This window comes from Xyrauchen texanus, chromosome 22 (genome assembly GCF_025860055.1).
Source record: "Xyrauchen texanus isolate HMW12.3.18 chromosome 22, RBS_HiC_50CHRs, whole genome shotgun sequence".
Classification (NCBI taxonomy): domain Eukaryota; kingdom Metazoa; phylum Chordata; class Actinopteri; order Cypriniformes; family Catostomidae; genus Xyrauchen; species Xyrauchen texanus.
Window position 1 is genome coordinate 39,753,327 of NC_068297.1, and position 23,649 is coordinate 39,776,975.

Below are 23,649 nucleotides of genomic sequence, written 5' to 3' on the forward strand. Positions count from 1 at the left end.
TTCAAATTATTATGATCAACAATAATTTGATCTCAATTACTCAAAGTAATTTTGATCTGGACCATAGAAATAGGAAAGGTTGTCTTTATGTTGCTAGATCAATATTTTTTGTGGTTACTTTGTGAGTTTCATCAGCACTCAAAATCTAAATTAAAATGATGATAATGATTGGATCATCATCATCGTTGTTAATAATAGTAATTTGTTTTGTTCATTTTTCTGTGGACATTTGTGCATGCAAACATTCAAATATTTGTTTTATGAACTTCAACACAATTTCAAGATCCATTTCAAGTGCAGATATTATAGTATGTAGAGTTTGTTTCTGATGGGGCACTTATAAGCGGCGCTCTCTAGGTGTTGGCTGGCTGCGTGCCACTATTTCCTATGGTAATCCTGACATTTTGAACCTAAAATTATTGCTTGTTTTGTAGAAAATATTAGTATATTTATAAATACACATTAAGACTATATATATATATATATATATATATATATATATATATATATATATATATATATATGCACAAATCTGTTATATACATAGGTATATACTATCCATGTAATGGCAGTAGAAGTAGGATATGTAGGATAAATATAAATAGACTAATGCTGCCTTCACGTGCTATCGGATTTAATGTAAATTCGAGTTTCCCACTTGGAAGTTGCTCATGAATGGTCCCTCAAGTCATAATTAAGACTGGGAATCTCAGAAATTATTTTGATACCTGATTTTCCGAGATGGGATCAGTCTCACTGGTGCAAAGCGTAGGGATCACCTTAGTGCATGTGTATCATTACAAACTCATTATTAACTACCATGAATCCATGTCTTGTTAATGCACCATCATGTCATGACTTTACTTGGGGAGGCACATCATTATAAACATACTATCAACTACACATGTACTACACAAGTATTCATCCCAGTCACATATTGTTTAGCATCATTTAATTTGTCATGAGTTAAAAGCTGAGATTGGGATATGGCCTGCATATGGATGACAAGTGAACTGAGTGATAGGACCAACAGTGATAGGGTAAGTATGAAGGGAATGGAATGGAGAATCACACAGAACGGGTTGAGGTCAATTAATGGTGGCAATCATTAAAGGAATAGTTCACCCAAAATTGAAAATTCTTATCATTTACTCACCCTCATACCATTCCAGATGTGTGTGACTCTTTACTTCCGCAGAACACAAAAAAAGATTTTTAGAAGAATATCTCAGCTCTCTAGATCAATACAATGGTGACCAAAATTGTTTAGTTCCAAAAAGCACATAAATGCAGCATAAAAGTAATCTATATTATTTCAGTGGTTTAATCCATGATTTCATCATGAAATCATGATTTCAAACTCAATTACACTTCCTTGCACCATCTAGCACTGTTACATGCGTTGAGCACTATAAAGTGTAATTGAGCTTGAAATCATGATTGTGCCTAGAGACTGCAATGGCAAGATGTACAGTGATAAAAGAGTTACATTTTGGGTTTTTCTCACCCAAAACTGATAGCAAAAGAAGACATGTATTAAACCACTGGAGTCATACAAATTACTTTTATGTGCTTTTTGGGACTTCAAAAATGTGGTCCCCATTCACTTGCATCATGAATTGTATGGGCCTACAAAGCTGAAATATTCGTCTAGAAATCTTAATTTGTGTTCTACAGAAGACAGAAATTCATACACATCTAGAATGGCATGAGGGTAAAATATGTGAGAACTATTCCTTTCATGTTTTCAACATTTAATTAGGATTATCCATGTAAATTATGCAAAATAATCCTGTGTCATCCGATGTTGTTTGTGGCGAACCTGAAGACATCAAACGTTATATATATATATTCAATCATGACCATATTGAATAATGCACCTTTAATTCAAGGTTGAAATACTTCACATTCTTTCTTATAAAGCTTGTTTGATTTAGTTTATTTCCTAATGTTACTAAATGCATTAATTATCAAACATGTAATAACATGAAATTACTGTTATAATGCATTAATTCATATGATTCATTTTGTAGTTAATGTTAGCTCTTCATTAGTTCCTGATTAGTCCATTCCTTAACTCATTATTAATTTATGCAGAAGTAACTATTAATTCAGTACTGTTATTATAAAGTGTTACCGAATATTCGTATATTTGGCACATAAGCATAATTTAGTAACATGTCAGAGCACATGAACAACCCACCAATCCATGTTTCCAAGTCAAAAGAAACAGTTACTAAACCATTTAATGGTACTAAGAAGCATTTACCACTGATTAAAAACCACTGCAATGCTTATTTCTAGATAAATAAATAAATAAATTACAATTTGATAAAAAAAACTTCCTTCAACTGCTTGATCAGATGCCATTTTCATTCTTTTATTCTTTTAAATAATCGATTGAATGGAGCAGCTTAAGTAGACAGGATGCTATGCAAACCCTGAATTCGGATGTGCCCTGATACCGCAGCAGTTTTAACACTAACTTGCAGTGCCATTTTACGGCTTCTGCTACAAAAGCGAGATAATTGGTTCACCCAAAAATGAAAGTTCTGTCATCATTTACTCACCCTCATGCCATCCCAGATGTTTATGCCATTCTTTCTTCTGCAGAACACAAATTACGTTTTTTTAGAAGAATATTTCAGCACTGTAGGTCCTCACATTGCAAGTGAATGGTGACCAAAATTTTAAAACAAAAAAAGGACATAAAGGCAGTATAAAAGTAATCCATACGACTCCAGTGGTTAAATCCTTGTCTTCAGAGTTATATGATAGGTTTGTGTGAGAAACAGGTCAATATTTAGTTTTTTTTTTTTTACTATAAATATCCACTTTCACTTTCTCATTGTTCTTCTTTTGTTATTGGTGATTCGTATTCTTCATGCATATCACCACCTACTGGGCAGGTAGGAGAATTTATAGTAAAAAGGACTTAAATATTGATATGTTTCTCACCCACACCTATCATATCACTTCTGAAAATATGGATTTAACCACTGGAGTTTTATGGATTACTTTTATGCTTTCTTTATGTGTTTTTTTTTTAGCTTCAAAGTTTTGGTCAGAATTCACTTGCATTGTATGGCCCTACAGAGCTGAAATATTCTTCTAAAAATCTTAATTTGTGTTCTGCAGAAGAAAGAAAGTCATAAACATTTAAGAATAGCATGAGGGTGAGTAAATGATTAAATTATTCTCATTTTGGGGTAAACTATCCCTTTAAGAATCTTGTGCAAACATGAATGTTAGTTATTGCAGTATTAAAATGACCACTAAGTACTATAAGGTCAAATGATCTTTGCTCCATTTAGTTGTGAACTGAAAGAGAGCACAGTAAAATGAAATGCTTATTTTTGCAGGTGTCCGGTGCCTGGCTGTGACGGTCAGGGTCATATAACGGGGAAATACGCGTCACACCGCAGCGCGTCAGGCTGCCCTCTAGCGGCCAAACGGCAGAAGGACGGTTATATGAACGGCTCTCAGTTCCCATGGAAACCTGGAAAGACAGATGGCATGTCGTGTCCCACACCAGGCTGCGATGGGTCCGGTCACGTCAGCGGCAGTTTCCTCACACACAGAAGGTGCTTATTTATTCAACTACATCAGCAAATAACCTCAAAACATTCAGGAAACACGCTTTTCTTCAAATGAATCAGGTCACACATACACTTAGGCCATGTTTTGGATAGCATACTACCATACTTAGGGTGACCAGACGTCCCATTTTTCCCGGGACAGTCCCATATTTAAACACTTTTTCTAGTGTCTCGACTTATTCAGAGAAAATTGTTTTTTGTCCCGTATTTCCCTTCTGTTAAAATGTCTCTATAGATAGTATTTTATCAAAGGTAGCCATGGATAAGGCTAAAATCACACTGTGTTATTTGAAGTACATGATTGGATTAAACTATCCAATCACAATACCTTATTAATAGATGTCCAGTTAGTGAACTGATTGAAGAGTCAGTTTGAAAGGGCACAGATGATATTCAGGATGGAAAAAGTCAAGGAAGCGTGAATGTACATTTAATCAGGATCTTCAAAAAGAGTTTACATTTCTAAAAAAGTGAGTGAGTCACAGAGCCTGTGTGAGTTTTGTGGAGCTTGCTTTTCCATTGCCCATGGAGAATGCACCGACATCACGCAGCATGTTCATACAAAAAATGGTAAATGGTCTGCACTTATATAGCGCCTTTTAAACTGTAGCGGTGTTCAAAGTGCTTTAAACTGCGTCTCATTCACACACACGTTCACACACCAATGACGGCAGAGCTGCCATGCAAGGTGCTAGCCTGCCATTCGGAGCAACTTGTGGTTCAGTGTCTTGCCCAAGGACACTTCGGCATGTGGAGTCATGTGGGCCGAGAATCAAACCGACAACCCTGTGATTAGTGGACTACCTCCTCTACCACCTGAGTCACAGCCGCCCCAAAAGCATGTGGATGCTGCTAAAACAATACGTGTGCCACACCACGTGTGAAGCAAAGTTCCGAATCTGACAAGGTGCATGCAAGTGAAGGACTTTTTGCTTATCGTTCTGTTGTGCATGGCCATGGTTTTCGGTCGGCTGACTGCACTGCAAAATTGATCAAGAAATTCTATGATCCAAAAGTTTCTTCTGCCCACACCAAATCTGAAGCTGTCAAATGCAACGTACTACCTTTTGTGCAGCTGGACTAACAGAAATGACTGCAGCATGGCAAAACGTTTCCTCTCTCTTGGTCCAGCACTTTGTTTCTCAAGAAAAATGCACAAAGTTTCTAAGATAGATTTTTTCAGTGATCCTTACACTAAGCTTTGGATTGGCTTCGCACTCGAGCAAACAGCCACTTTTCACCGTGCACTGGAGATAGAAGAGCAAGACCACTTATCAGCCACTGAAGTAGCTTTGCACATTCATGACCTGGGAAAAGTCTTGCAGGCCATGCTGGATCAATCATTCATACCCTCTGACATTAAAAAGGAGTTGGATGCCCTGGTTGAAGCTGGTGACATGTGAGCAGATTATTTATTTTGTGCAGTGAGAAATTGTATTCAGCATTGGTGGATTACCTCCAAAATTGGAGCTGCTCATTTGAGAACACAGAACAACTTGAGTTGGCCTACTGAGAAACATTCAGAGCAGCCTCCAACACTTCTACTCCAGAATCCCCGCTCTCAGTTTGATTGACGAAACCACGATTTTGATAAGTGGGCTTCTGCGAAAAACACTCGTCGCATCACTGAGTGGAACATGAACAAGACAGCCATGTCTGAGAGATAGGCAGATGTTTTTCGTGAGCTGGAGAGCAAGACCATCAACTTCGGAGTCTTAACCAAGGTCGTGGAGTTTGTTTTATGCCTGTCTGGGACATCTGCATCTGTGGAGCGTGTGTTCTCATTAATGAACGCAGCATGGACACCGGATAAATCTTGACTTCAATGCTTTTCGTACATTTTGGACCGGACTGCTCTGCATTTTACGATAAACTCTTGAAAGACAAGAGCACACTGAGAAGAATTGCAGCCAGTGAAAAGTACAAGTTGACAACAGTTACAGATGCAGATGCACCCTACACTCCCATTGATCTGCGCCTTGGTAAGGATACGTCAATTTAATTTTTGCTGAGAGGGGGCTGTCCCGTTTTCCATAAGCAGGAATCTGGTCACCCTAACCATACTACTCTTATGTACTCAGTAGTATATTGCATGTCTTGTTTTGGCAAATTCAGTATTTCACCCTTGCATTCCATGCATACGGTGCACAGTACCTACACATACTGCTGCATAATGAAGAATTAAGAAGAGTGGGATGGCAAAATGCCATTCTACTCATAGTAAAAAAGTCCAGTCACTATTGAGGTGAGAGCGCCCTCTGGCGGTGATGTGGCAGGCACATTCATATGTCTCATTTTGGACAACTAAAAAGTTAACTGTTGTCCATACTCTTTGTCCTTTTTTTGTACAGTCTGTCTGGCTGTCCGCGTGCGACTGCAGCGATGAAGAAAGCCAGACTGTCAGCAGTGGAGATGCTCACCATAAATCAACCAACTAGCAACGGTAAAAATCTGAATCTCACTAGAGCAAAAGCAGTCATACTTACAGACACGTTCATTCAGAAATTCACATGTGAGATGTGCTGTTCATGGGGCTCTATATGTGCCTGCAGTGATGCCTGTCATACATAAGTGGAATGGATCCAAGTATTTTATTGTATGGGAATAGATTTATGCACACACATGTGGGCAAAATGTGATAGTAAGCTAGCGGTAGAATGCAGGGGAGTTTTTAGTATGCAGGTATGTATTTGATTTTTTTAGTGGTAAATGTGTTGTAAAATTTGTCTGAATTTTTTTTTTCCTCCAGCAGGTTTTGACAGTGATACAGATATTAAACAGCTGGATGAAGACATTAAAGAATTAAATGAATCAAATTCACAGGTGGAGGCGGATATGATCAAACTTAGAACACAGGTGAGGCCATTTATGGAATGTACAAATTTTTCATTTTTATATAGAGAATAGTTGAAAAATAACATGGATTTTGGGGTAAAATATGAGCCAGACATGATCTTGACAGGATTTGTCACATTGACCCTTCAACTACGATCTTATCGCAATAGCGTTAACGCATCTGCACATTTTTGTCCTACAGATCACCACAATGGAGACGAATCTTAAGTCACTAGAAGAAGAAAACAAGGTGATTGAAAAACAAAATGAATCTTTGCTACATGAGCTGGCCAGCATCAGCCATTCACTAATAAACACTTTAGCTAATATCTAGCTTCCTCAAATGGTAAGGGCCACATCCCAAACAGATCAATATTTAAGTCCTTTTTACTATAAATCTCCACTTTCACATTCTTCTTCTTTTGCTTTTGGCAATTCGCATTCTTCCAGCATATCGCCACCTACTGGACAGGGAAGATAATTTAAAGTTAAAAAGGACTTAAATATTGATTCAGGAGATACAGAGTCAGGAGAAGATCACAACTTAAAGCATCAGTTAATTGCCAACAAAAAATGTATACTGCAAATAAGCAAGGCTGTCGTAATTAATGGCTACAAAACAGCTTTCCTCCATCATACTTATTTTGTGTTCTCTTTTTTACACTGCACAAAGTGATAAATTAATGAATACAAAAGAATGACATCAGATAACAGTTTGTACCTAACTCTCTTAAATATGTATACAGATAGATCAAACCATTATCTGGGAGGAAATCATTTTAGGTGAAAATGTCACACAGGAGAATAATGTTGACTGTAGCAGGGTTGAATTCAGGTACAAAGACACATTTTGCATTATTCAGAAATTGCATAAAGAATTTTAGGAAAAAAAAAAAAACACTGCTGGCATTTTATAATAATTACATGGTATAAAGTATTTGTAAACATTAGTTTATAGTTCATTCAGCATTTATAAATCACTATTCCTACATTGTTAATGCATTAATATAGTATATACACATAGTACGTAATTCATTTTCTGAAGCAAACTGTTTATTTATTTTGTTAACACTTCACATAAAATTTCCATTAGTTAACATGAACTAACAATGAACAATATTTTTTACAACATTTATAAATCTTAATTTTAATGTCAATTTCAACATATACTAATACCTTTTTTTATTCAAAAGTTGTATTTGTTAACATGAGTTAATGCACTGTGAACTAACATGAACTAACAATGAACAATTGTATTGTAAACATTATCAAAGATTAATAAATTCTGTAAAAATATATATATTGTTAATTGTATGTTCATGATACCTACTGCATTAACTGATGTTAACATATGGAACCTTATTGTGAAGTATTACCTTAATATTTAATACATTCATATATAAACAGTTTAAGGTTTTTTACTTTTTATCCTTAGTAAACAACTTTTTAATCTTACTGAATATCTCAGTTAAAGTTACCAGTGGAAAAGATGTGTTTATGAAAACATTAAAAAGTCATAAGTAAATTATATATAAATTTATTATGCAATGACTTGGACATCTATTAATGCAAGCAAGTAATGCTTAATAAAGGTTATAAAAAAGCACTGATTAACTGCTACATATTTTTGTGGACAAATTCAAGTGAGAACTCTATATGCCTAATTAAACATTAATTAATGATACATTACTCTGAAAAGTTGAGATGGTTATGTCATGGCCATCTTTGTAAGATGTTTAGTACGGATAAAAAAAAAACATTATATTAACTTATTAAACAATTAGAAATAGTTTGCTACAGTAAATAGATAAGAGTAACATCTACTTTGTATGTAGCCTATTAATATATAAATAATTTAGGAACGATTTATAAATGATCAATTAACTATAAACTAATGCTTTATAAATATCTACCGTTATTACGCACCATCTAGCGGATAAGGGCACAATAAGAGGTTTTTGGTGGATTGCCGCCCCAGCCGTTAGACCAATGGAAGATGACAAAGGGTTACTGAGAATAGTTTTGAATGTATTATTTTAAATAGAAATAAGTAGAGCAATGGCTATAGGGTGACCAAAGGCCAAAATAATAAACAAAAATAACTTAATATAAATCATTAAAAGCAAATGAAAATAAAATGACAAAGGCATTCTCTCACTACCTAATGTAAACAAATCACAAACCAAGCTCATCTGCTGGCCACCCCTACGCTCCAACTTCTCTATTGGATCTGTGATAGTGGTTTAAACTTTGCGCTGAGAATAGAGGTGCTCCTGGAACGTCTTAGCATAGTGAACTACCGTAATTTCCGGACTATTGAGCGCACCCGAATATAAGCCGCACCCACTGATTTTTAAATAAAATATTATTTTGAACATAAATAAGCCGCACCTGTCTATAAGCCGCAGGTGCCTACCGGTACATTGAAACAAATGAACTTTACTCAGGCTTTAACGAAACACGGCTTGTAACAAAAATAAATAGGCTTTAACGAAACACGGTGTGGCAGCGGGCGTGGTCAAGCGCCCGTCCGGGAGAGAAAACGGTAAGGGCGCTTACACCTGAGCTAAATTATGTCTAACACCGGTGTCTAATTTCAGTAAGCATGGGGAGAGCGGCATAAAAAGGCAGCAGCAACAGAGCTGAGAGAGTGACACACTTCAGTCTAGTGTTGGCGCATAGAAGAATTGAGAAACTTTATAAAATTGATTGTAAACATTGCTGTGGCCATTAAAAGCCTTACCTGGAACGTCAAGTGCCCTGCTGAAAACTGTCACACTGGTGCCCGTGTGACAGTTTTCCCAAGAAGGACATGTGAAGCAGGGCACATGAAATTAGACACCGGTGTTAGACATAATTTAGCGCAGGTGTAAGCGCCCTTACAGCTTTTCTCTCCCGGACGGGCGCTTGACCACGCCCCCGCTGCCACACACGGCTTGTAATAAAACATTTGCAGTAAACAGTAGCCTACCAAGAAAGTCATTGGTCACTATCTTCCTCGTCCTGTTTACTGAAACCACTGAAGTCATCTCCTTCGGTGTCGGAGTTGAATAGCCTCAGATTTAGTTGTCTTTTTGCACTTTTTGAGTCAATTCCTCACGCTGCTGTTTCCAGTGTCTTATCATCGACTCATTAAGACCAAGCTCCCGTGCAACAGCCAGATCAATCGCCTTCAACTTGAAAGCAGAATCATATGCGTTTCTCCATGTCTTTGCCATGGTGAGGGTGACAAAATTACTACCGTAATCAGAATGATGGGAAGTTTGAGCGCGTTCGATTTAATCTAAACAGTAAACAAAAAAGTTGTTTTGACCTTAACCCGTTCGGCAATTTCATTGGTCTAATGAAAGCTTCACGCGCCAAAAAATTGAGCACGTCACAGAATGTTTTTTTTATATATATATATATATATATATATATATATATATATATATATATATATATATATATATATATATAACATTTGAAAGCAAGAAAAATCCATATATTAGCCGCGTCATTGTATAAGCCGCGAGGTTCAAAGCGTGAGAAAAAAGTTGCGGCTTATAGTCCGGAAATTACGGTATTTCTCAGGAAAATAGCAAATTGCTCTTTGTGCCACTTCATTAACATCCAGTACATCCACACATACACCCACAGAAAGAGCAAACACACCCACACTTGTGCTTTGTGCTGGCACAAAAATTGCACTTAGAATTAGCGCTCTCATGAAAATGGGATAAGATGTAGCGCACAGTTGTTGCATGTAGCACTGCACTTTTTGCACTAAAAAAAAATAGAGCCCCAAATGTTGAACCCGCAATTTATTTATTTTTGTAAGAAATGTAATAACACTATCTTCACTAAAGTTATGCATTACTTTTTGGATTTTATGGTATTTTTTACCTTATTTACCTCTGCATTACTCAATTACTGCATTCAAGTTCATATAAAATTAACACATATAATGTTCTCCTCACTTCAATAAAAACATTTATGTCAGTAAATTGAAAGATTCAAAACATTTAAATATGTCATGCATTGGGGGTCTCTGGTGACATCTGCTGGAATAAATAGTCATTACATGAAATGACAACTATGGCCAGTAGATGGCTTCAGTGCTCTATGCATTGGCTGATCCCTGTAAGACAAAGTTGTAACAATCTTAATTTATAGAAAATATCTCAAGTTATGCATTGGATATATATTTACACATTTATTAGGGTGAGATTTTGTTATGATGTCACAAAATGCTGATGGTCAAACCTGACCATGGTGTGCAGAAACTTGGGGGTCAGACTAAGACTTTGAAAAGTGTGTGTGTGTGTGTGTGTGTGGGGGCAGTTTTAGGTGGTTTATGAGGAAATCTTTTTAGGTTAAAAACTGGTAATTACAAGGGTATTATGCTATAAATGTGGTTTATGAGGACATTTCTAGTGTCCCCACTTAAAAAAAGAATTTCCCCATAAGGATAGTAAAACCCAAAATTTTTGACATTGTGGGGACATTTTGTCGGTCCCCGTGAGGAAAACAGCTTACAAATCATACTAAATTATGTTTTTGAAAATGTCAAAATGCAGAAAGTTTTCTGTGAGGATTAGGTTTAGGGGTAGGGGATAGAATCTATAGTTCGTAAAGTATAAAAATCATCATGTCTGTGGAGAGTCCTCATAAGGATAGCCGCACTAACACGTACGTGTGTGTCCTGTGTTGTGGCTGATTGATTTTTATTTGACAAAATTTAAAGAAATTGCTGTTATAATCTCACCCATGAATTTCTTTGTGTGTGTGTATGCATGTGTTCTGCATTGAGGTTGTGTTATAGTCTCACCCCTTCATGTATATGTGTGTACAGTATGTTTTGCATTGTATCTGATTTATTGATTGGTATTTGAAAAGTACTCTTATCCATTCATTTCCTATCGGTCAGTTTCGACCCAAAGATTATGAACTAGGGTCTATTTGATAAAACCACCTAGACTCATGAATCTAGTCCAATTTTTTTCTCTGTGTTCAGGTGGCAAGTTTAGGAAAAGTCCTCGTACTGCTCAGTTTAGACTGTGCACACCACACAAAAATACATGCAGGACATAACAACCATGTAGTTTTTATCAAGTGAAACTGAAAACCCTGGCCTGTTCATTTCAATAAAAGCAACATTTAAGTGGAAGTATAACCCATTACACATATTCACATGTAACTGTCTAAACCTGCTGGGTATTGCTACCTGCCACACCTCTGCCGGTGCCTTCAGTTGTCCAGCTGCAGGGTCATCAGCCTGGAGCCACCTATCACAGATGTTTTGCCCCATTAATCCCAGAACATCTCTTGGTGGTAGGGCAGCAATCAGGGATGTCTTTCTGCCACCACCAGCAACTGGACACCGGATCCTTTCGATTGCCTCTCATTCTTGCTTTCCCATCAAAACATTCATCCTTTCCCGTCTAGACATACCATACAACCAGGGTTCAGTACACAGACCTACCCTACGTTCAAGGCCTCTTCTCTGTTAGAAAACACACAAGCTATCAATCCCTACCTGCCACCTACCACTCGTCCAGTGCCTATCCTTAAACCAATCCTCCAACAGATTAATTGGAGAGTGACGTGACAGGCGAGCCGCGAGACTGCGTCAGCCGGCCCTCCAATGCCTAGTTTGACCTGGTTTCGCTCCCCCACTCAATCCCTCTTCAGAAACCCGGAGGACCGAGTATGTCGGCAGAAATAATTCCTCCCCACCCCTTTCCTCTTCCACATGCTACCTCACCACATATCACAGTTGTTCCCTATTCCTACTTTCTTACTTCTACACACTCCACTTTTTATCCTTCCTTAATAACCATAGCCAGAAGCTCCCTTTTTGGCTTCCTCTGCCATTTTCTTCAGAGACTTCTTCAACATTGATCCAAAGACACGATATCTTTCAACAGGTGCTGCACTGATGCTCCAATAAACCCCCGATACCCACCCTCCACAGAGTAAGTGGCAGACCTCCATCCATGCCAGCTTTTGCAGAACCTGATCATGCCACTACCTGTACCATCCTTGTGCCAAGTCGGTCTTGCACCCAGCCAACATGTGCTGCAGATTTGTTCTTGGGGGCTCGCAGAGGGGAGAACTCTCCTCTTTACCATACCACAAATTTCCAGGGCTTGGTGGATTTTATTAGAAAATGTAGCCTGGCTTGGTGTATCTTCCACAGGTCAGCCCATCCTAAAATTCTATTAGATGCACCTTCCCATACTGTCCAGCACCCTTGCTGCTGCTGGCCTACTGCTCGAATCACATATCCTTCCTCTTCCCTCTTATTTACCCCTAAAACTACCATAGCATTCTTCAGTTTTTTTAGAGGTTCTGACCAGAACCAGAGCCCTAACTGACTGGTATGATGATTCCCTTAGTTCTACGAATAGCTTGGCCTTCTCCTGCTTGTAACCCAGGGTGATGGACTTTAATGGTGGTTGTAAGGCATTTCTTCCAAACAATACTACGTCTAAATTACAACACAGCAAGCCCAGGCACTTCCTGATGTAACTGTTGGCTTTGGTGTCCATCCTTGCCACTGCCGATGCAGTGATCTCACACATCTTTAGAGGCCACGTGATGATACATTGTAAATTGGTAACATTAGATCTTGTATTTGCCTGGGAATTGACAATTGTCTATCTTATCCAAGCCCTCTTTTAGCTGCTTCAAATGTAAAATGGAGTGATACAAATTGGGGACATGCAAATTCCAATTTAGAAACTGATATTCTAATGAAAAAACAAATGCTTAAAAATAAAGATTAGTATCTTGTTAATTTGATCAGAAAGTTATTGGGACAAAAAAGACACCAATTCCTGAGGATGAGACAGTAGCTTGAGTGATCTTGATATCTAGAGTGTTAAATATAAGTTCTGAAATGCAGTTAATAACATTTAAGTAATGTATATAAAGTATAATTAGCATATTTTAAGCATTAATTGGTACATTACGTGTCTATTGCTTCCTGTATGTTCTATTATACAATATATTAATGTGTTCAAGCCACACTAGATTTCATTTTTAGAGACTGCACATCTGAGACTGTATTTGTACAAAAGGGTGATGAAAATCTAAAGAAACATTAAGTAAAATAAATGAAATATTTAACAAACTAAAAGCAAAATGAAAAATGTAACTGTGGCATTGGTTAAATTAAACCATCACATTGGCAGTGATGAATTGTTCTGATTTAATGGTTGAACTACCAGAATGTGATTGTTTCCGTAGGTTGGGTGATACATTGAAAAATGTATCACCCAAAGTCTTTGCAATGTATTGAGCATGTTGTAGAAGCTAATATATGTTTGATTCTTCTCTAGAAATCATCACTTCACAAAGAACCTCCGATTAGAAACAACAGCTGTTTACAGTTGCACCAGAGAGTAAGACATTTATTTTCAGTTTAACACTTCCTTTCTGTTCTCATACATGTTCCCAAACAACTTTGTACCAACAGTACGCCACACTTTGAATATCCAGTATGAGTAAATTGAAAACAAATTTTGATTGTACCAATATTCTACAATAATTTGTTCAACTTTAGTCCTACATCCATTTTCATCAATATTTCCCTTTGCATGATAAGTACAATTCCCTTCAGAGTAAGTAGCTATAAGTTACATTACCAAGCCCAGCCATTTCATTTTAGCATAAGATTTAATACATTTTGATAGCTTGAGATGTCTCAAAAGCTGTTAAAAAAATTTTGTAGCTCAAGATTCATACAAGAGTTGGGCAAAATTCAGAATTCATGCTAACTTTTAGTTCATGAATCTGATTTTGCAATGAATTGGTCACAGGATTTTTAATTGGAATTCCAAGAAATTCAACAGTTATATATGTTTTGTGCAAAATATAAATCATTACCAGTGTCGGGTAGAAATTGACTACATGTAATATGGATTACATAATCAGATTACAAACATCAAGTACTTGTAATTAGATTACATTTTATTTTTAAATGATTACACATCAGTTACATTCCAACCAGTTTATAGAAATAAAAGATTCAAAGAATCTTTGGTAATGAATACACTTAAAATTAGATTTACATCAAAGCATTAAATAAATAATTTTAAATTAGTACCAAATTAATAAAATCAAATTACCTAAAAAGCTTAATCAAAAATATGACGTTACTGATTACAATTTCAGTTGTGTAATTTGTAATCAGATTACATTTCAGAAGTAATCTAACACTGATCATTACGTCATTCATTTAGTCAAAATATGCTATTAAATTCAGTCCTGTCAATATTATTTATACAACCATCTAAACTATTCGATTTTAATTTTGCTATATATTACCACAAAATGTCCACAGCATTGTTTTCAGATTATTAAAAAAATATATATTGACATTTATGCTAAACTTGAGCATTCTGATATGTTCTTCCACTGTTCCATAAGTTATTTTATTAAATATAATGATATATACAGTATAAACGTACATGAAATAGGTTTCAAATGTTGATAATTAATATAACCTATTGATTCTGGAAATACCCCTAATTGTGTGTATGGTAAAATTTTTATGAGTAATTTATACTGAAAAAAATACAAATTTACAGCAATTATATGACTTCCTTTGAAGTTCACTCCATTTTAATTCTACTTCCTTACATGCAAATTTAAATTAAGGCTCAGATATACTTACAGCAAAGTTCTTCTTCGTTCTTCGCTCAGAGCTAAAAAGAAGTTTGAAACAGTCGAGCAACGGTATACTGTTTATGAACATTCAGACACCGGTCATTTCAATATGAGGACGCACAAGACTGCATGTAAAACCTCAAATAATATGGCATAAAAATGTGTTATCAATGACGTCATGTCTCATTCTAAGAGTAGAATTCACACAAGATTAGTAAAAGAAGCTTGATTAATTGCTTGATTGTCATTTAAAGTCATATATGCAGTAGATCATTTGTAATGTTTACATTCTGCATTCATACTATTGCAAAAATCTGTGTAAAACAGGGTTCCAGGCAGGCCTAAATGAACAGAATACAGAGAAAAGAATGATGATTAGACACATATCTGTAATGTAAATGTGTGAACGGCTTTCGGCAGCAGACAGCACATATACAGTACAGTATGATACGGCATATCAAACAACAGCGTGAATAGGCACTGAAGAGTATTTAAGTAGATTTGATTACTTTTGTAGACTAATTAAAAAAATATATATACAGACCATTTTCCATGGTCTTGGAAAATGCCTCTACGCAAACGATCGTACAGATGTAGGTGCGTCTGAACCAGCTCGGTGTGTTCATGATCTTAACTGAATGAAGAACATAATGGGATCTGTCAGTCTCGATGTATGTGGAGTACCAGGTCACACCTACAGATGAAGTGGAACCATGTCAGTATGAAGGTGTTTAGCAGCCGGTAAGCAGTTTTCCTGAGAGTTTGCAGTGGCAAATGGTTTTGAACCTCCAAAACAAACTCATAAACGTCAGATTTTGTCCTAAATGATATCACACATACGTTCTTCGATTTTGGTGGAAGTATATCGATGCCTTTACAGTTCTGCATCCTGTTTGCTACCTCAATTCAAATTCAAGAATTTCATTTAATTTTGAATGGTGCATGAGTCTGATTCATATGTTTTGTCATCACCTTATTTTCTCTCTGTTTCACAGGACCCAATTAGTGAACAGAACTTTGACGCATATGTGAGCACGCTAACAGACATGTACACAAATCAAGAGCAGTACCCGAGTCCAGAGAACAAGGCCCTGCTGGAGAACATCAAACAAGCAGTGCAAGGCATTCCAGTCTAGGGGCGCTTTTCTTAAACGAAGGAATACAGGGGACAAAAGACACTTCCAGAATAAATCATATGGGATGCCTCATGCTTTGCTGTTGTAGTTTGTCAAACAGTGAACAACATACTGTATATTCTTTTAAAACGTGTTATGCTGACTTAACATGATTTGAATTTGTATTTATTTTTCTGGCCTTGCTTTAACAAAACAAAAAAAGAATGATCTGCCGAATAGTTTTTGAAAACATCCACATTTTGTACGTTTTCATATGTGAAGTCATCGCTCTTGCTGCTCATTCATGCACCTTTTAGTGTACTGTATATTTCTGAACAGTAATGCAACCACTACCGAATATTCTGCATTCTTGCTTTTTTATGCTTGCTGAGTGACAAACAAAGAGTTAAAAATCTCTACTTAGCTACTTTATAAAAAAAGAATAATAAATAAATAAAAGAAAAAGTTTTAAAAAATGACTGAAAGGCCTTCTGTGCACAGTTTATGAAATGTATGGAGGTTTTTTTTTATTGTTAATATCAAATAGGGTGTGGACATTTGTTGTTAAAGTTGATGTTAAAAACTAAAATTGACTCTATATGAATGTTTATTTGAAACATTAATACACAGAAAATAGATGATGGAGATCCTGTTATTTAGCCATGAACATTTCTTTAAAAAAAAAGTCACACAGAAAATGACTATTTTTGTTAGAAATGCATTGTCATTGAATTGCATCAAGGTCTTTGTTTTGTTTTCTTGGAAAAAGTAAAAATATAGGTCTCAGCAATATATGACTTAAACGTGTGTATAAAAAGACATGCAATCTATGTGGTGGACAACAGTTTGGGTATATGCAATTTCATGTTTGTAAACAGTGGACGCTACAGAATCTTTTTACTATATGTAAATTATTGATCTTTATATAAATCTTTTAATACAAAGGTTTTAAAAGAAGGGAAACATGGACATTGAGTTTAGAGACAGACAATGAGTTTCATCTTATTTGGGACACATTGTGTCCATGTTCTGATGTTTGTATGGAACCTGAAGAAGAAGGCTTTTGCAAAGAATATATAGACAATGAAAACGGGACCTACAGGGTTTTTGTCCCCACTTTTGTGCCAGATGACTTTTTGCACTTGTCCAAGAGATTTATCTGACCTTTGGTTGAAGTGCAACCTCCAAGTGTCCCTTTGGCACTCGTTTGGAAGGTGTAATGACAGACATTCCGCAGTTTTGAGGAGAGATCACAGGGAATTCAATTAGAAATGATGACAACATCTTTCCAAAAAATATATTGTGACTTATGAAATAATGACGCTAGTTCATATGTTCTATATCATTGAAGAATAATCCCCAGCAGCACTTTATGTCTAATCACTGTATAAATCATCAAAGAGTCCTCAATCAAAATGATGAGTTTTAAGTGGATAAGAAAAAAAGAAAACAGAAAATGGGATCGGACAGTAGAATTTGGGGGTGTTGTGGATTACAGTATGCACCCTTCATTTCCATTGTACTATTAGCTGTAGCCACCTTGTTAATAGCTTTTTGAGAGCTAATGCAAAGGTGCTTGTTTTCATTGTATTAATTTGTCCTATTTTAGGGCTCCATCATCATTAGTGCACAGCATCAGGGCTGCAATTTTTTCCAATATAGTAATGCTTTCAATAGAGAAATAGCTTGGATCATTTTTGAATAAATTATCATCATCGGTACAATGGAAATTGGATTTTAAGCACAAACATGCTGCTCATATACTGTTGGTGCATCATATAAAAAAAAAAAAAAGAAGATATCTGTGACTAATTACCCGAGATACAAGGAAAAGATGTCACATATTAGAATTCCGAATTTACATTTGAATTATTGTGAATTTATGATTTTATTTCTCTTAAATTCTTCATTTCGAGGTTGATCTGTTTGAATCATCAATGATGACGGGATTTTAAACTATCAGCTCTCTGTAGAACTGGAGTTTGATTTATTTTTGTAAGACACAGCATGAATTTGTTGACATTTTAATTTTACTACAAATGTGTGAGATCACAAGTTGTGGTGATTTTTTCATTTTTACATTGTGAAATTTGTACAATATACGTCATGCTAGATGTTGACACATTGTACTCTGAATAAAGAAAAATTGTGTTGCCACATACTTGAGTAAAGTTCTGTGAAAATTTTAAAGGGAAATTCTGAGTTCAATACAAGTAAAGCTTAATTGACAGAATTTGTGGCATAATGTGGTTACCACCGAAAATCTTTTTTGACTCGTCCCTCGTTTATTTAAAAACCACAGTTACAATAAGGCAATTACAATGGAAGTGAATGGGGCCAGTCAGTTAACGTTAAAATACACTTTGTTTCAAAAGTATAGTCAAAAGATGTAAACATTATGCATGTTAACATCATTTTAGTGTTGCTCACTAAGCTTATCTGTGTAAAGTTATTTTGGGCCTCGTGTGCACAGATAGGAGACCACACAGTCATAAAACCTGTTTGGGGCCTTTAGGAACACTCAAAGCCTGATAACACAAGAAAAGGTGCCCAAATCAAACAAATGGATTCCAAACAGACTACAGATCCCATTGAGCCTTGCTCACTTTACACCTAGGTGTGAAATCTGAAAGATCGGACTCTCAAGTCCTACTGGATGAAACGCACAACAGAACGCGTCCCTCAACCATGATGTCATCGCGAGTATAAAACCCTAAAAACCTAAAGCTTTGCTTCCAGCAACAATATTCGCCACATCTAGTCGCAGCCCTGCTGCTCCCAGGTGTAGCCTTGTTGCCCAAGGAAGTAACGTGCGTACCTGAACTTTGGCCATACAATCTCCATCTTGCTGGACGAGCCGAGATTCTCTGTGTTCCACCGAGCAAGCTGACGGATGCGAAGGAGACCGCAGAGCAATGCACATCTCACACTTTTGCCTACAGAAGTGTAGAAGATTTCTCTTCCTTCTTCAACCGAGTTGACTTCGCTGATATCTCCACCAACCCGCCGAGGATCAGCCGCCATACAACCTGCTGACAGTGCGAGAAAATCACCCGAACTTCAAGGAATGAGTCGGAGTCAAACGACGGATGAACACACTCAAGCAAGGTTATTCCTATTATTTTGTAAATTATAATTTTATTTTTTGTATAAAGTCTTCTTATTTTGTGTATACTCTATATGGTATATTATTAGGTGTATATTGTGTTGTGTAACAGATGTGTAAACTGTGTTATGTGTAAATCAGACGTTAATTGTAATTGTCATACTGCTATGTTGCTTTGAACCGCACCCAAGACCCACTGTTGCACTTGTGTATATGGTTGAGTGACAATAAAGGGATTTGATTTTGATTTATAGTGATGTACAGCTTCCGAATATTGAATATGTTGAGATGAGTTTGAAGTGCACTTTATGTTGATGCATGTTGCGTATTAGTGCAGGTATTAAGTTCAAATGTTGATTTAGTAATTCGAGTAAATGTTTTTTTTTTTTTAGTTAAGGATCCTAACAAAAATTAAGCATGGTTTTACTATAGTAATATTTTAGTAACCATGACTACTGTCACCATGGTTTTCTGAGCAGAAATCTTGATTTTGATACAATTAACCATGGTTTTATAACAGTAATACTGTAGTTTCTATATAGTAAACATGATTTTATTATATATAATAACCGTGACAGTAACCATGTTTATATTGTGTTTACTATGATTTTACTACAAATGCCATGGTTAAACTATGGATACTGCTGTAAAACAATGATTGTTATTTAAGGGCAATCCTGTTGAAGCGTTTACCAAATAGATTATTCTTTGGATCTGGCAGTAATATATATATTTTTTTTACTGATACTGAACCGTACCGAAACCGTGACCCTTAAACCGTAACCCTTAAACCGTGATACATACCGAACCATGAGAAATTCAAACCATTGCACCCCTAATTTTAATTCAAGTTAAGCTCAATCGACATCATTTTTGGCATAATGTTGATTGTGTCCCTCCTTTTCTATTTTTTGTATTTATTTTTTTGCAAAAATCAAGGTTAAAAGTGAATGGGGTTAATTGTTGGGGGGTTTAGAGGAAGTCATAAGAAATGTGAAACGTATAATTGTATAAAAGCTCTTTCTTCTGTTAAAACCTGTGAATTTTTTGAGATGTAAAGTTGTTTAAATCATAGTTTTTACAGTTGTTCTACAGTTCTAGGGTTTACAGTGTTACGTCGTCATCGCAACAATGTTACAAAATCAGATATAACTTTACAAAGTAAAGGTTTTACTATGTGGCATCATGAGAGGGCGTGTTCTAGAGGGCAGATACATGGCCCTCAGATGGCTGGAGCAAGATGGCCGTCTGTTAAGGACTACAAAACCCAGGCTGCCTTGAGAGTACAGCTGCAGCTAATGAGACCAGCACGAGGCTCTAATAGTGGGTGTGAGAAACTGTTTGAGTGTGTGGTTGGAGAAAGGACGCATACCTCTGTGAAACAAAGACGAATAAGTTACTTTTGAGCTGAAGAGATTTAAGTTGTAAACCTTTTGTTAAATTATTAAATACACCGACATACTGAAAAGACTGTTGAAGTGGTGTTTACTGGGAACTTGCACACACTAAAGATTCTGACCCTCTCATGCTGTCACATTTGGTGGAGAATGCAGGCAAGTGGATGACTGCTGATGTTCCAGAGTGACGTGGAGGACCTCACAAGCCTGTTTGCTAAGCTAAGTACACAATCAATTGATTCTAAGATGGAAGAGTTACTGAAAACAATGATAGAAAGTAATAAAGTACAGCAGCAAATCCAAGCTGGTTTGCTGGAGGAACAGAGGCGGGCTAATAACCTTAAAGTTAAAGAATTGGAAATGAAACAAGCCCAAGATGTTAGCAGGATACGGGCTAGTGACTTTATTCCTAAAATGGGAGAGAATGATGATGTTGAAGCTTACTTGCATGCCTTTGAGACAACCGCTCTCAGAGAAAAATGGCCAAGAGCTCAATGGGCCAAATTATTGGCACCTTTTTTGTCTGGAGAATCACAGAAAGCCTTCCTAGATCTAGACCCAACCTTGGCCAATAGTTATGACTCCTTAAAGAAAGAAATATTAAGTCGCAGTGGGCTTACAGAATTCGGAAGGGCCCAGAGGTTCCATGCATGGTGCTTCAAGAAAGAACAGCCACCCCGTACACAGATGCACGAATTAATGCTTCTGGCGAAGAAATGGTTAGAGCCTGATAGGCACTCAGCAACAGAAGTGGTTGATTCCTTGGTGATGGATAGATTTGTGCCTAACTTTTCAAGTCTGGTTGCACCCATTACAGAGCTAACCACTAACAGACACTCCAGACTGGTAAGGTGGAGCAAAGAGGCAGAGGAGGCCTTTTCCCGGTTAAAGAGGATGTTGTGTTCTAGGCCGATTTTGAAATCCCCAGACTTCACAAAAGAATTCCTGGTGCAGACTGATGCCTCTGAGGTGGGTCTAGGAGCAGTCCTTTCTCAAACACATAAAGGCGAGGAACATCCTGTGCTCTATATCAGTAGGAAACTGGCAAAGCATGAGAAAAACTATGCCACAATTGAGAAAGAGTGCCTGGCTATTAAATGGGCACTAGAGCCACTCAAGTACTACCTATTGGGGAGGAAATTTGTATTAATGACAGACCATGCACCTCTGCAATGGATGGCCCAGAACAAGGAGAGCAACAGCAGAATAACTAGATGGTTTTTAAGTCTGCAAGCCTTAAATTTCTCTGTTGTCCACAGGCCTGGTCGATGCCATGGAAACGCTGATGCCCTCTCTCACAAGGATGTCCTCTTCACAGGGGCCTGCCAACCAAGAGCCTCAGAGCAGAGGAGGGGGGTATGTGGCATCATGAGAGGGCGTGTTCTAGAGGGCAGATACATGGCCCTCAGATGGCTGGAGCAAGATGGCCGTCTGTTAAGGACTACAAAACCCAGGCTGCCTTGAGAGTACAGCTGCAGCTAATGAGACCAGCACGAGGCTCTAATAGTGGGTGTGAGAAACTGTTGGAGTGTGTGGTTGGAGAAAGGACGCTGTGGCAGCGGGGGCGTGGTCAAGCGCCCGTCCGAGAGAGAAAAGCGGTAAGGGCGCTCACACCTGGGCTAAATTATGTCTAACACCTGTCTCTAATTGCAGTAGAGTGAGGAGAGCGGTTTAAAAAGCCAGCAGCCACAGAGGAGGAGAGGCGGAACAACAAACTCAGCGTTTGAAGTCCCTGCTGTGTTCTACATGATTGCAAATACTGTCATTAAAAAAAAAGAGAATTAAAATCTTACCGTGCCCCGAAGACCTGTTTCCTGTCCTCCATCATTTGAAGGGTGTTACAGACGCATACCTCTGTGAAACAAAGACGAATAAGTTACTTTTGAGCTGAAGAGATTTAAGTTGTAAACCTTTTGTTAAATTATTAAATACACCGAAATACTGAAGAGACTGTTGAAGTGGTGTTTACTGGGAACTTGCACACACTAAAGATTCTGACCCTCTCATGTTGTCACACTATCAAAATCCTTGTTTAAACTTTTGGGGAACACAGACAGCACACATGCCACATACATCACAGCTAATATTTAATCTTTAAGCTGAGAGCTGCGAATGAGAAACAAAAATCTGCGTTTATATAAAAAATCCCTAATATTCCCTTATAAACCCATGAGTTGTGTAGTAAAGTGTGATTAGAATTTGAAGTTCTTAATACAGTAGGCTACGAATCTGAAAATGGCAATATATGCTGAACACTTGTATGCTGAAAATATATTAAAAAAAAAACGTTTTGGAAAAATGTACAGATTTTGCTGTTTTGGAAGGAAATTGGTACTTTAATTCACCAAAGTGACATTCAATTGATCACAAAGTATAGTCAGGTCATAACTGATGTTAAAAAACAGCACCATCACCAATTAATTATTTTTTATCAAATCTAGACAGGCCCCATTTCCAGCAGCCTTCACTCCAACACCGTATCCTTGAGTAATCATGCTAAATTGCTAATTTGGTACACGAAAATCACTTGCCATTATATCAAATACTGCTGAAAGCTATTTGGTTTGTTAAATGAAGCTTAACATTGTCTTTGAGTTTGTTTTTGAGTTGCCACAGTATGGAATAGACTGGCATTTCTTAAGGTAAATAATAGGTAAAAAATGGCAAAAAGATTTCATACAAAGTTGTACCCTACAGTCTTCAAAGACAAAGGACAATTGACTATAACAAGGACAGGAAGAGATGTGGAATGCCAGATGTATAACAAAACAAGAGGATAATACATCAGAGACTCTAGTTTGAGAAATAGATGCCTCACATGTCCTCAGCTGACAGCTTCATTTAATTCTACCTGCTCAACACCAGTTTAATGTACAACAGTAAAGAGAAGACTCAGAAGTGCAAGCCTTATGGGAAGAATTGTAAAGAAAAGGCCACTTTTG

The 23,649-nt window shown here is 37.0% G+C and overlaps 1 protein-coding gene across 3 annotated transcripts in view; it reads left to right on the forward strand.

Annotated features, from left to right (window-relative positions):
• Nucleotides 1-18,350, forward strand: part of LOC127662858 (myelin transcription factor 1-like protein) — a 169,038-nt gene extending 150,688 nt beyond the window's left edge. For 2 of the 3 annotated variants that reach the window (XM_052154236.1, XM_052154235.1), the window contains exons 16-21: nt 3,363-3,584; nt 5,951-6,042; nt 6,349-6,455; nt 6,637-6,684; nt 13,760-13,822; nt 16,085-18,350. In XM_052154236.1, the coding sequence (XP_052010196.1) occupies nt 3,363-3,584; nt 5,951-6,042; nt 6,349-6,455; nt 6,637-6,684; nt 13,760-13,822; nt 16,085-16,225 (673 nt within the window). In that variant the 3' untranslated portion in view covers nt 16,226-18,350. The remainder of the gene's footprint in view (nt 1-3,362; nt 3,585-5,950; nt 6,043-6,348; nt 6,456-6,636; nt 6,685-13,759; nt 13,823-16,084) is intronic. The other variant, XM_052154237.1, reaches the window with a different exon arrangement.
• The last annotated feature ends 5,299 nt before the right edge of the window (nt 18,351-23,649 follow it).